This window comes from Entelurus aequoreus, linkage group LG12 (assembly GCF_033978785.1).
Source record: "Entelurus aequoreus isolate RoL-2023_Sb linkage group LG12, RoL_Eaeq_v1.1, whole genome shotgun sequence".
Classification (NCBI taxonomy): domain Eukaryota; kingdom Metazoa; phylum Chordata; class Actinopteri; order Syngnathiformes; family Syngnathidae; genus Entelurus; species Entelurus aequoreus.
The window spans coordinates 23,733,939-23,748,938 of NC_084742.1; the positions used below are offsets into that span (position 1 = coordinate 23,733,939).

The 15,000-nt window shown below is 43.4% G+C and overlaps 1 protein-coding gene across 4 annotated transcripts in view; it reads right to left on the reverse strand.

Annotated features, from left to right (window-relative positions):
• Window positions 1–15,000, reverse strand: part of trpc5a (transient receptor potential cation channel, subfamily C, member 5a) — a 131,665-nt gene that overhangs the window by 1,848 nt on the left and 114,817 nt on the right. For all 4 annotated transcript variants that reach the window (XM_062065268.1, XM_062065267.1, XM_062065269.1 and 1 more), the window contains 2 exons: window positions 10,286–10,375; window positions 1–2,300 (listed from right to left, as the gene is read on the reverse strand). The exon at window positions 1–2,300 is cut by the window's left edge and continues 1,848 nt beyond it. In XM_062065268.1, coding sequence (XP_061921252.1) covers window positions 1,305–2,300; window positions 10,286–10,375 — 1,086 coding nt within the window. In that variant the 3' untranslated portion in view covers window positions 1–1,304. The remainder of the gene's footprint in view (window positions 2,301–10,285; window positions 10,376–15,000) is intronic.

Consider the following 15,000-nt stretch of genomic DNA (forward strand, 5'->3'; position numbering starts at 1 on the left):
CGTATGGTCAAAGTGATATAACGTCCTGTGTGTGTACAGTAATAATTTGTGTGAGTGATTGGGCACATGCATGTAAAGCCACGTGCATGCGCGTGTATGAATAAAACATGATGAAGCCCCGACCTCAGGAGAGAGTGCTGTCTGAGTGTGTGTCACTGAAGGAGATTAGTCTTCTAAAGAAGCAGATGGTACAACACACACACGTACACACACACTGTAGGGAATCAGACCACCATTACTGATATTGATCTATCAGAATGATTGATTATCAGCTCTGTGTGTGTGTGTGCTCGTCAATCAAAGGAGCTTTTGCAGCCATCAATACTGGTCAATAAGTGTGTTCACGTCTAATATTTGGGGGTGTATGTCATTTAAGAGGCTTCTGTGTCGTCATGGCGATTGGTGATGGATGCTCCGCCCAATCAGTGTTGCAGCAGGTCGCTATAGTAACACTGACCCTGGTGGCTCTGTTGGTTACTGCAGCCTGATGTTTTGGGGGAAAATATGTTGAAGAAGCAGTGTGTGTGTGTGTGTGTGTTTAAACATGCATGATTTGTGTAGCGCTTAAAGTCGCATCAAAGTCGTCCGCTCATGCCGGAGCGACTCCTAAAGAATCTTCTAGAGATGAAAAGAAGGTTGGCGTTAGTAGCAAAGAGACGAGCGTGTCCTCACTCGTCCTCCACCGCCGTCTTTCACATCCAACAAGGTTTGTTTTGTCGAGCGGCTTAGAAAAAAGGTAAGAAAAAGAGGAAGAACCGAAGGAGAGAAGTCTTGGAGGCAACAAGAAGCAAACCACAAAAGTCCTTATTAGTGTTATTATTATTATTATTATTATTAATAGTGTTATTACTAGTAGAAGTGTTAGAAAGACGTTCCTTGGCCCTGATTGGTGCAGAAAGGGGGTGGGGGGCGGGGGATGCAGGCGGTCACAGAAGTGTCAAGGGGGCGGGGCTTCTCTTTGTCCTTCTTAGGCCATTTAAACTTTGGTCCAGTCCTGGTACTTCCTGTGTTCCAGCGGCTTGAATTGCTTAAAGGGACAAACCAGCTCGTCCGTTTATTTCGTCCTCTTTGACATTTTTGCGGCTCCTCCTTCCGTAACCGACGTTCCAAAAAATGTGTCTTATTGCAAAGTGATGTCAGCGCGTAAAAAAAAAGAAATCAAAAACAAACGATTGGCCGATGCGCTAATTGCCTTGTTAACGGGCTAATGCACGTTCAGCGAGCAAATGTCCCGTTCCAGTGGGCGTGGCTTTTAATTGGGCCGGCCTCCTATCTCGAGCATCGGACCAGTCAGACGTCGCTGCCTATAGTTGCGTGCTGACCGAGTCCTCGATGACTTCGCAGCTGTCCTCGACGACATCGTCACAAGGTCCGACCCACCCTCCCATCACCATCATCAGCCCGCTCCCGCCAGCGCCTTCCATGCCGCCGCCGCCGCCGTCCTGGAAAACATCCTCGCTGGAGTCCAAGAGGCGTGAGCTGGACTCGGACATGTTGGAGGCGCAGTGCAGCGATTGGCAGGGGCACGGCGGCGGGGGCAGCGTCAGGAGCGAATCACGTCCGTTTGTTCTGTGTGGCGAGAAGGAGGGGCTGCAGGCGTCCACAGAGCGGCCCACCTCGTTCAGGCAAGTCTCGCTCCGGGTCACGCTACCCAGTCCCAAGTCGCCGCGGCCCCCCCGCGGCAAGAGCAGCCCGTCGGAGATGGTGTAGGAAGGCGGGGCTTGGAGAGGGAGTGGCATGGGCGGGGCTCTGCGTTTGGAGCGGGAGAACAGGAAGGACAGGCGCTTGAAGGAGTCCGTCTTTGCCGTCGGTGCCGACAGACGCTGCAGGCGGTTCCTCGTGCGAGCCAGCGAGGACGACAGCGCCGATGCCAGCGATGACGACGACGGCGGGGGAAGGGTGGTGGTGGCAGAAAGCAGGACCCCCGTTGTCTTCAGCCCGTTGCTCTTTGGTTTGCCTTCTTCCTCCTCCTCCTCCTCCTCCTCACCCCAGCCCACACATTCTTCCTCCCCCTCCTCGGCCCCGCCCTCTTTCTCCACGCCGCTCATCCCGGAAATGGAGCGCACCAGGGCGGAGACACCCAGCGTCGACGCTTGCCTGGAGTTGTCCACCAGAGGCGTGGTGAAGGTCACACCCTTTGATCGCTGGCCGTCGCCCGGCTCGCTGTCGTCCTCCGAGGTCACGCCCCCATCGTCTCTGGCCGCCTCGCTAGAGGAGGAGTAATGTCGGCGAGGAGGACGCCTGTTGCCGAGCAGATCCAGGACCTCGTAGCGGAAACTGGAGATGTCCTGCTTTAACTCCTGGAAGCACACAAGGACACGACATTAACAAAAAGAGATAAGGAGGGAGGAGTCTTCTCTGGCTCCGCCCACTTCTTTCACTTCAGCCAACCCTGCTGCAGGGTTTGAAGCATTTGTTTGTGTCTCTGAATGGAATACTTGTGTCAGTACACTACAAAAAGTATACTGTGTACATTGTGTACTTGCGTGTACTAAAAAAGGTGCAAACCTGATAGCACACGCAAAGCTGATTCACTAAACTTGTGCAAAGTGGACTGCGTTGGTTAAGTGAGCAGACTAAGATGTGCAATCCATTTTTATTATGCAAAACATATGCTGATCATCAAAACGAGGTGGCGTGACTCGGATGGTAGTGCGGCCATGACAGCAACTTGAGGGTTCCAGGTTTGATTCCAGCTTGTGCCATCCTAGTCATGGCCGCTGTGTCTTGGGAGAGACCCTCCACCCACCTTGCTCCCAGCGTCAATTACACTGCTGTATGGATGTGCAGAGCTCCCTTGTCAAAGATGTTTTTAATCTCCATGGGACTTTCGTGGGTAAATAAAGGTTGTAGAAAGCTGGAATTGAACCTGGAAAGCTGGAATGCAAATGGCATGTGACTAAACTTCATGCAATTCTTTACTCAGAAAATTGAACTCATTAGAAAGGAGATTAAAGACAACGCGTCCCAGCACCAACTATTAACGCAGATACGAATGTATGTACGACAGATATTGCTCTCCAAAATAAACTCTCTTGAAGAAATAACATTAGAGGAACTCCTGCGACTCGTAAATGGGACAAAACAAACAACACGTTTACTTTACCGACTTCCTGGTAAATTTATCAAGAAATTGTTTGTAATACTAGGACCATCAGTGCTAAATATTATTAACCCTTGTGTGGTGTTCGGGTCTGTGGGACCCGTTTTCGATTTTTATTAAAAGAAAAATGATACAATTAATTAATTTTTCAAACTGAGACTCACTGGCTTTGGCTCATTTTCTGTGAAGAACATATATCAGAATACATATTTAATGAACACAAACCATACACCCCCCCTACACATTTCTATTACATATAAGATGTCCGGGGTCCACTGGACCCGGGGCTAATAGAAGTGTGGAAATTGATGTTCTGTGTACCACACACACACACGCACACACACAGACACACACACACGCACACACACACACACACACACTCACGCAACACACACACACACACACACACACACACACACACACACACACACACACACACACACACACACACACACACACACACACACACACACACACACACACACACACACACACACAGCAGGCCTAGACGGGGAGGACAGAGTGTAGGTACACAGAACATCAGAGGGTCAAATGTGCGACAAAATGAGCGCGGACAGTGTTGACAAACAATGTTGCAACCTTGTGTGGGAAGCGCATGTGCAGAAACACAAAACAAGAATCCCTGTGGGATGCAGAAACTGGCAGATAAATTTCCATGCAACGTTCATATTGTTGTTACTCAGCCAGTGTGTGTAGGTCTTAGACTTACTTTTTATTGTCGTTCAAATTTGAACTTTACAGTACAGATAAGAACGACATTTCGTTGCATTAGCTGGTTGGCAGTGCAGGATAAAAAAGCAATAAGGTGCAGATATAAATAAATAGATTACTGTAAAGATAAATATATTGCACTTTTGCATATGCATCTACGTTTATGGACGTATGTTATATTGTCTTTATATTCCAGCGAGTTAATCCATTTTTGGGGGGAATTGGGGGGATAATTATGATGCGTTCAAGAGTCTTATGGCCTGAGGGAAGAAGCTGTTACAGAACCTGGAGGTTCTGCTACGGAGGCTGCGGAACCTCTTTCTAGAGTCCAGCAGTGAAAACAGTCCTTGGTGGGGGTGGAAGGAGTCTCTGCAGATTTTCTGAGCCCTGGTCAGGCAGCGGCTTTTTGCCATCTCCTGGATAGGAGGAAGAGGAGTCCTGATGATCTTTTCCGCCGTCCTCACCACTCTCTGGAGAGACTTCCAGTCTGAGGCACTGCAGGCTCCAGTCCAGACAGAGATGCTGTTGGTCAGCAGGCTCTCTATAGTGCCTCTGTAGAATGTGCTGAGAATGGGGGGAGGGAGCTGTGCTCTTTTCATCCCACGCAAAAAGTGCATGCGCTGCTGAGCTCTTTTTACACGAGCTCCGGTGTGTAGGGACCAGGTCATATTGTCAGTTATCTGCACCCCCAGGAACTTGGTGCTGCTTACCATCTCCACCGCTGTGCCATTGATGAAGAGTGGAGCGTGGCTGGACTGGTGCTTCCTGAAGTCGACAATGATCTCCTTGGTCTTGTCGACGTTCAGGACCAGGTTGTTGGTTCTGCACCAGTCAACCAGATGTTTCACCTCCTCCCTGTAGTCCATGTGGTTGTTGCCACGGATGAGGCCCACTACTGTCGTGTACTTCACAATGTGGTTAGTAGTGGACCTGGCGCAGCAGTCATGGGTCATCAACGTGAACAGCAGCGGACTCAGGACGCAGCACTGGGGGGAGCCGGTGCTCAGGGAGATGGCACTGGAGGTGTTGTTGCCCACTCTCACAGATTGGGGTCTGTCTGTGAGGAAGTCAAGCAGCCAGTTGCATAGGGGGGTTCTGAATCCAAGGGGGGCCAGTTTGCTCACCAAGTGCTGCGGGATGATGGTGTTGAATGCTGAGCTGAAGTCCAGAAACAACATCCGCACGTGTGTGTCCTTTCCTTCCAGATGTGCTAAGCTCAGGTGGAGTGCAGAGGAGATGGCGTCCTCTGTGGAGCGGTTAGGGCGATAAGCAAACTGGTATGGGTTGAATGTGGGGGGAAGTCTGGAGACAATATATTCCTTTACCAGCCTCTCAAAGCACTTCATTACAGATGTTTTTTGGGATAAGTCAGTATTTTAACATAAAAGTGTTTGATTGTGATGCATTAAAAGCCACAAAATGCAACGGGTCCATCAGACCCACAAACACTGGCTGAGTAACAACAATATGAACACCACACAAGGGTTAACTTATCACTTTCCTCTGGTACTGTTCTCCTAGCATTCAAAAAAGCAGTTATTCATCCTCTGCTTGATTCTGACTTCTTGGTGAACGACCGGCCAGTGTCCCACCCTCCCTTTATCTCGAAAATCCTCAATAAAAATGGTTGCACAGCAGCTAAATGAACACTTAGCGTCTCACAGTCTCTGTGAACCCTTTCAGTCCGGTTTCAGGGCAAATCACTCTCCTGAGACAGCCCTCGCAAAAATGACTAATGATCTAACTTTTAGCATGCCAACATTAGCATGTTAGCATGCTAGAAATTCCATGCCAACAGTTACACCTATTTTTAATCTTTTTTCTCTACTTCTGCTGCCATACACCTTATAGCCAAATAACTACGTGTGTGAAACATGCTAGCTGTTAGCATGCCAACGTTAGCAAAAATGGTAATGCTAATGTTTTAGGCTAGCTCTGTAGGTCATTTTGTACGTCTACACCTAAAACTCACAGTTTCGGACACTCGGCACCATCTTAAAAGTACGGCGACCCCCGGCCAGAGGTCCAGGGCACAGATAGCAGGCCCATCAAAATTTCTGCGGGAATTTTCTAGTTTAATAATACCACCTTAACATTTGACAACAAAACAATTATACAAAGCGACTCGGTAAAGAATTTCGGTATTATCTTCGACCCAACTCTCTTGTTTGAGTCACACATTAAGAGTGTTACTAAAACAGCTTTCTTTCATCTCCGTAATATCGCTAAAATTCGTCCCATTTTGTCCACCACTGATGCTGAAATAATTATTCATGCGTTCGTTATGTCTCGTCTCGATTACTGTAACGTATTATTTTCGGGTCTCCCTTTGTCTAGCATTAAGAGATTACGGTTGGTACAAAATGCGGCTGCTAGAATTTTGACAAGAACAAGAAAGTTTGATCATATTACGCCTATACTGGCTCACCTGCACTGGCTTCCTGTGCACTTAAGATGTGACTTTAAGGTTTTACTACTTACGCATAAAATACTAAACGGTCTTGCTCCAGCCATCTTGCTGATTGTATTGTACCATATGTCCCGGCCAGAAATCAGTGTTCGAAGAACTCCAGCTTATTAGTGATTCCAGAGCCCAAAAATAGTCTGCAGGCTTTAGAGCATTTTCTATTCGGGCTCCAGTACTCTGGAATACCCTAAGCAATTAAGTCCCATCTTAAAACTAATTTGTATACTCCATCCTTTAAATAGACCCCTTTTTAGACCAGTTGATCTGCCGTCTCTCTTTTCTGCTCTGTCCCCTCTCCTGCATGGAGAGGTTATCATGTGGCCACAGATCAGTTTCCAAGGATGAGCTAGTTGTTCCAAGTCTGGACTCAGGTTGGACCACTGTTCTATGCATCAGTCGGTGACGTCTCTGCACTGCGGACCTGTCTACATACAAGAGGATCCACTGCTGGCCTCACCATGGACTGGACTCTCACACTATTAACCGTATCCACTCGACATCCATTGCACCAACTACCCAAGAAGTGGTCCCCACATCTGCGGTCCCTTCCAAGGTTTCTCGTTGTTCCCATTGGGTAGAGTTCTTTCTTGCCCTGATGTGGTATCTGGGCCAAGGATGTCGTTGTGGCTTGTGCCAGTCCTTTGAGACATTTGTGATTAAGGGCTTTATAAGTAAACTTAGATTTATTTATTGATTGGTAAAAAAAAAACCCACCCAAAATACTGGGAGGAGAAGAGGCAAATATAATTATTTAGCATGGGCAATGTGATTTATCTACACTCCATTACGTTTTGCAAGCGCTATATTACGTTTTATTTAGCGCGTGTCAGAAGGACGTTCCACACACGGCTGCAGGATCAGTGCTCGCGCTGCACAGACAGACGATGGACAGAGAATCCTCCATCCTATTTGTGTCTATTCAGTAACATCCTCTTAGAATGTTATAGCTGCTAGAGGACTTAAGAGCTGATGAAAACAAATCCTATCGATGAGTTTAGGTGTCCTTCAGTATATTTTTAAAACGTTCACATAGTCTATATTATCAAAATATTTATTTTATGAAAAAACAATTCTCTAAGTATGCATTATTTGCGTCTTGAGCGGAGTAAGTGCAGCCTCTCTCAAATAAGCCCAGTCAGCGGTTGGAAAAAAAGAAAATAAATTGGTTTCATTGTATATGCACTGCACGATTGCTTCTAAAATAATCATAAAAAGTGGTACATGTCTCCTGCATGCTTAGAAACATAGCAAAACGCCACAGATATGAGCATGATAACATGAATGTGCAGTAACTGAGAGTGTCTTCCTGGTGATGACCCGTATAGTACACGCAAAATCCTCATTTATATAAGACGGTCTGCACCACTTAACACTTGCACATGCAGTACACATTTTTTTATTGTTTGCACACATGGTATTTGGATCTTAGTAAATAAGGCTCTTAGTTCCTGGGTGCGTGAATGTTGTGTGGTCCAAAATCCGTTTCTGTCATTGCACACCTACCAAAAATCACAATATTTACCAGCTTCTTGTACTTTTTGATTGTGAATTGTAACCACTAGACTCGGTCCTTCGCCTTCTGCTGTTTAGCCAAGTTGGCGACTATTGAGGGTGGTGAGTAGGAGAGTCCAAAACAAAGTCGATTTTCGAGTTTGTCGCAATTCTTATTCGTAACGATTCTTAATCGATTTTAAAAAAACATTTAAAAAAAAAATCTGGGCTGTCCAGCCACTCACGAAAGACATATTGTTGTTGTAGATGCCCGTATCTGCGGTACATATTTACTTTAGCAAAGAGAAATGTTGGATACTTCTTTTGTTGCTTTATTTGTATTTTACTTTCTTAAATGTTTGAGTAGCTCTTTATTAAACAAAACCAGTTTAAAAAAAAAAAAGTAATATAGGAATGTATCAGAGCTGTTCATCTATTCATAGAGAAATGTAGTTAATCAAAGAACTGGCACCCACTGTTATTAAAAAAAACATTGCTTTTGAATGGAGATTTGTTTTGACTCGGTTCTGATTGGAATCATTACCCTCAAGAATCGAATCTTTGGTGCACAAACATTCACAGCCCTAGTGGTGAGTGTCTATCACTGCACACTGAAACATCTGGGTACTAAGTCTGGCAGTGCACTGCTTGTTGCTGTGCTTCTAAGTGTGAATACACTAATGCACTCAAAAGACACCAAGTGAGACAAAGCTTTTGATTGGTCGACACTTTTACAAGCTCTACACATTTTCAGTTGTTTTTGAATGGCGGTTGACATTGTTAAATCTCACTTTGATACAAATTGTGTTTGTGTGCACACCTGTATTTCTCAGGTGACTGCAGACACACAATAAATGTCATCACACGTCTCCCGCCAAATGGGGTCTGTGTGTGTGTGTGTGTGTGTGTGTGTGTTTGTGTGTGTGTGTTCTTGTATTTCTCCCCTTCTTGAGACATCAACAAGGAAAAGTACCTTCCATATGAGGACCGGTGAACAAGTTAGGACCGAAATCATGGTCCCAATATGGAAAACCATTGCATCTAAAAATAGAGAATGTCTCATTTGCACCCTGGTGGGGACATCTATCAAAACTAGGGTGGTCCCAAAAAGGAGGGATTTTTCAAATTGACTGTGTGTCGTTTTTTTAAAAGTGCCCTCCCTTTAGTCAACATATGAAATAACAAGTGTGTGTAAAATTTCGAAGTGCTCCCCCTCTGGCTAACATATGTAATAACAAGTGTGTGTAAGAAATTGAAATGCGGCCACTTTGGCCACAATTAATAAAAACAAAACAAAAAATATGTATATAGAGACATACTGTAATAACTTGAAGTAAACAATGAAGATTAAAAAACAATTACAAACAAAAAATTTTAATTAAAAAAATAACTAAAAGCAGTCTTTTCCTCACAATGTGTCGATTTTTTCTTATAAAATTAGGAACAATTTCTTATATGCTTTCTGTTTCTGTATAATTGCAATATTTTCTTGTAAAATAATTACTTTTTTATGTAAAATGATTACTTTTTAGTGCAAAACGGTGACATTTGTCATATAAAAATCTGAATTTATCACAATATTGGCAATTTTTTTTGTTGTTCTAGTAAAATAGTGAATTTTTTTGACTAAAATTGTGACTTTTGTCATCATTTTGCACGTAAAATTCCGATTATTGTTATTATATTGCCCAAAATGTTTAAGTTTTTGTATAAAATTGTGACTTTTGTCGAGTTAAAATTATGACTTTTTTCTTAAAATTGCCAAAATGTTAAGCTTTTTTTGTAAAATTGCGACTGTTATTGAGTAAAATTCCAACTTTTATCATATTACAAACGTGTTCTGTTTTCCTTGTAAAATTTTGACTTGCGTTGAGTAAAATTACGACTTTTATTATAATACTGCCAAAATTATAAGTTTTTCTTGTGAAATTGTGACCCTTTTCTTGTTTAAATTCCAACTCATTTTTCACAACAAGCTTTTTTATATTTGCACAGTATGTATATATTATCCCATCCATCCATTTGCTACCGCTTGTCCCTTTAAATACAAATCTTTATGTATCTAGAAAGGGTGGTCCTAAAGAGGTAGGCATTTTTCAGAGGTCTCAAGAAGGTAACAAATACAAGAGCGTGTGTGTGTGTGTGTGTGTGTGTGTGTGTGTGTGTGTGTGTGTGTGTGTGTGTGTGTGTGTGTGTGTGTGTGTGTGTGTGTGTGTGTGTGTGTGTGTGAGTGAGACATTAGTGCCACATCGAGCGTGCTCATCAGGCCGAGTGAATCTGTTGCGCACCTGATGTGCATTCTGCAAGCGAAGGCCACAAAGGAAGTCATTGGAAGCTCATCAAACTGCAATGCATTATGGGAAATATGATAGAGAGTGTGGACCATTAATTCTGGAATGAGACAAAATGACACCCCCTCACCATTATCGTCGTTTTTAGGTCTGTCAGTAGAATGGTCGCCCTGACAACAGCATATCAGCAGCCCTACCCACCTTAAAATTTTCCTCCGTCAGACCCTCGTCTGTCTTGGCGCTGCGGATCATGGCGGCCACGTACCTCTTCACCAGGCTCCGGATGACTTCCTGTTGGAAACAGACTTGAAAACCAGAAGAACCACAGGCTGGCATGTGTCCTACGAATAAACCTTCGTCGGTTCAGCTGTAGCAGAACGTAATTCGACTCGCCGGCCTGTGCGGGAGACAACGTCCATACGACCTGGGAGAGAGCCTCTACGAGATAGTGGCGTCCTCCCACAGTCGACACTTGCGGCGGCCAAACATGAGACGCGGTGGCGAGCTGTCGCTCTCTGCCTCTGCCAGGACGCAGCGCCACACGCTCCACGCTCCAGCAAAGGACGCCTTCCCGTGGCAGTCAAGACAAGCTGGCTGCATGTCAAAGCAGCCACTGCTGGCTGCATCTCAACCGGTGCACTTCTGTACTCACTTAGCTTAGCGTATTAAAAAGGAGAAAATAAGTGGATAAGCATTGTGATCATTATTTCCATTAAGTGTGCAACAACAATAATGGATTTGAGAGAGCACTAAATTGTCAAAATGTGCGTCCTCAGGAACTTAGTTTAGTTTACATATTGAAGTGTAAATACAGAATTTCAAGCATTGAAACAATAAGTATACTATGTACAGTGTGTACACAGTGCTGTGCCAATTTCATCATTGTTGTTGTGCACTTACTGGAAATATTGCAATTTTCTTCTTCTTCTGTTTGCTACTTTCCACCACTACAGATTGCTCCTTAACTGTTATTTCACATTATTACCTCCTGTTACGCTACATTGCCAAGATGGCCACTATAAAGGGCGGTGAGTGTCTACCACTTCACACTGAAACATCTGGGTACTAAGTCTGACAGTGCACTGCATTTTGCTGTACTTGTATTCTACATACGCTGATGCTGTTGCTGGAACCCGAGTTTTCTCAGGGCACATGTGGAGGAGTTCAAGTACCTCGGAGTCTTGTTTACGAGTGAGGGAAGAGCGGACAGATGGATCGATGCACCGTTTTCAGTAATGGATACATTATATTGATCCGTTGTGGTGAAGAAGGAGCTGAGCTGGAAGGCAAAGTTCTCAATTTACCGGTCGATCTATGTTCCCATCCTCACCTATGGTCATGAGCTTTGGGTTATGGCCGAAAGGACAAGATCACGGGTACAAGCGGCCGAAATGAGTTTCCTCCGTCAGGTGGTGGGGCTCTCCCTTAGAGATAGGGTGAGATGCTCTGTCATCCGGGAGGAGCTCAAAGTAAAGCCGCTGCTCCTCCACATCGAGAGGAGCCAGATGAGGTGTATCGGGCATCTGGTCAGGATGCCACCCGGATGCCTAACCGGTGTTTCGGGCACGTCCGACCGGTAGGAGGCCACGGGGAAGACCCAAGACACGTTGGAAAGACTATGTCTCCCAGCTGTCCTGTTAACGCCTCGGGATCCCCCGGCAGGAGCTGGACGAAGTGGCTGGGGAGAGGGAAGTCTGTGCTTCTCTGCTTAGGCTGCTGCCCCCGCGACCTGACCTCGGATAAGCGGAAGATGATGGATGGATGGCAAACGCTGTATAGCATGTGGTATTTGGATCTTAGTCGGTAAGGCCCCAAGTAAGTAAGTACAAATGCACCAATCAGAGGTGGGTAGAGTAGCCAGAAATTGTACTCAAGTAAGAGTACTGTTACTTTAGAGATGTATTACTCAAGTAAAAGTAAGGAGTAGTCACCCAAATATTTACTTGAGTAAAAGTAAAAATATGTTGTGAAAAAACTACTCAAGTACTGAGTAACTGATGAGTAACATAGACACACATATCATATATATATATATATATATATATATATATATATATATATATATATATATATATATATATATATATATATATATATATATATATATATGTATATATATATATATATATATATATATATATATATATATATATATATATATATATATACATATATATATATATATATATATATATACATACATTGATATATACAGTATATAATTTATATTTATTTATTTTGCCGTTTTTGTTTACATGTTAAAGGTGTTTTAATGAATATACATGCATGTTTAACAAATAGATTCCTTTCTTTCATGAAGACAAGAATATAAGTTGGTGTATTACCTGATTCTGATGACTTGCATTGATTGGAATCAGACAGCAGTGCTGATAACGTCCACGTTTTCAAATGGAGGAGAAAAAAAGTTCCTCCTTTCTGTCTAATACCACATGAAAGTGGTTGGTTTTTGGCATCTTATTTGTCCAGCTTCCATATTCGTTTTTATACACTTTACAAGAAATACATTGGCGGCAAACTCCGTAGCTTGCTAGCAGCTAGCTTGTTTGCGCTGGCTTTCGGAGACTCTTATTTTGTAAGCATAGGCGCGATGGAGTGGCACTTTTATTGTGAAGACAGGAACTGTGCAGTCAGTCTTTAGACTTTTGTTGGGATGTACGGTTGAAATAAAAAAGTGTATTTTTTCCTTCACACTTTTGATTGATTGATTGAAACTTGTATTAGTAGATTGCACAGTACAGTACATATTCCGTACAATTGACCACTAAATGGTAACACCCCAATAAGTTTTTCAACTTGTTTTAAGTAAGGTCATGTGACCGCCTGGCTCTGTTTCATTGGTCCAACGTCACCGGTGACTGCATCTGATTGGTGGAACGGAGTCAAACGTCACCAGTGACTGAATCTGATTGGTGAAACGGAGTGAAACGTTACCAGTGACTGTATTTGGTGAAACGCAGGCACTTTGAAGGTCTGTCTGACAGACCAAAACAAACAAAGCGTGCATTAACAGATCGATAAAAAATAGTAGCGAGTAGCGAGCTGAATGTAGATAAAAGTAGCGGAGTAAAAGTAGCGTTTCTTCTCTATAAATATACTCAAGTAAAAGTAAAAGTATGTTGCATTAAAACTACTCTTAGAAGTACAATTTATCCCAAAAGTTACTCAAGTAGATGTAACGGAGTAAATGTAGCGCGTTACTACCCACCTCTGGCACCAATTGAGACATAGCCACAGCAGTGATGCTGGAAGGCGACACTTGAGTTGGCAGACGAGAATCCATCAAAGCGAGTTTGACGGCCTATAACTTAATGTAGTGTTTTATCTCACGAGGTGGCGTGAAGAAGCGGCCGCACTGTTCACTTCTTTCATGCTCAGCAACACCGTGGCGGGAAAACAGTGCGCACGTTTGTCAAGGACATTGGCGCAAAGCAGGGAATTCTAATCAGAGAGCTGCCGACTTGAATGTGCGACACCGCCCGTTGGGGACATAAAATCACTTAACCTTCAGCGCATTCATGACATGCTTCCATATCAGAGCGACGGGGGCGACCTCGTATGTGAGAATGACGAATGGCCGTGTATAAAGTGAGCACTTCTCATGAAAGAGGATCATGTTATAAATGACAAAGTGCACGGCTCTCCAAAGTCCAGAATGTTGGCCATTTGTGGCCCACAGCCCGTATTTAAAAAAAAAAAAACCAAACACGAAACTGGTCTTTATCAGAACATTCCAAAGGATAAGGGCCACATTGAAAAACAAACAATTAAATGTTGTTTGCTTCATTAAAAACTGTATTGACCTCAATTTGCATATACATGATTATGTATTTACTTTTAAATTTGGCCAGAAACATTGGGACAATTGGCAATAATAAAGCATTTTCCAAACCTATGGCAGATTGTTGACATGGTTTTCGCCCTTTTGGGCATATTTTTTATTTTGATTTTTGTGTTTCCATGTAATATTTTATACTCTTATTTAACAGAGCGGCAATTCTATGTCTTGACTACAATGACAATACAACGTTCATACATTTCTTGTGGTGGCCAACAACCTAAAAAATATGTTTTATTGTTAGTTGATGAGGTAGAAACCTTGTTAATACTGCTTTGCTTTTATTTTGAAGCATTTTGTGCACTTTTAATGGTGTGAAACTAGACATTAAAGTAGAGAAGGGATTCATATGACCCCAATTCTGGGTGGATCTTGTGCCTCTTTACCCAGCAACTGACGCTGTGGTCAAAGTTGGAATTGCCACAAAACACATTTTAAGATATTCAAGACTTACTGCCATCTGGCGGCTAAAGTTCATAGTGCATCCCCCAATTTGTCACATTTCATGTGTCAGGTAAACCATGACGAAGGGGGGCCATATGAACCCCCTTTCTATTGTAGTTGTTTGCTGTTGTCGTTTCACTCTGCTTAGAGATACTTACAAAGTTAAGCAGAGCAGCTCCATGCTAAATTGGGCCCAAATGTAATTTTTTGTGTAAAATAAGATATTTCAATCAATCAATCAATCAATCAATGTTTATTTATATAGCCCTAAATCACAACACGTTTTAGGTACAACCCAGATTGGGATTCGATACCTGTACATAAAATTATCACACCTGCACTAACATTTTGTGCTATGGGAGACAATGAGAAAGAATAGAGAAATCTGCCATTATATTCTAATCAATGACAGAGCAGGAGTGGGCTAGCAATACATTTGTGGTAAAATCTCATTTAAAGCGCCCTGTCATTCGTTCATACGCTTTTTCACGCATAACGGGGCTCCCCACGGATCATCGCGCCCCTACACACAGCGTGTGTTTTTCTTACAGTATAGGGCTTGAAAGTGACGTAGTAAAGGCATTGCATTGCATTTACATGGCTGAATGCAAGGCTT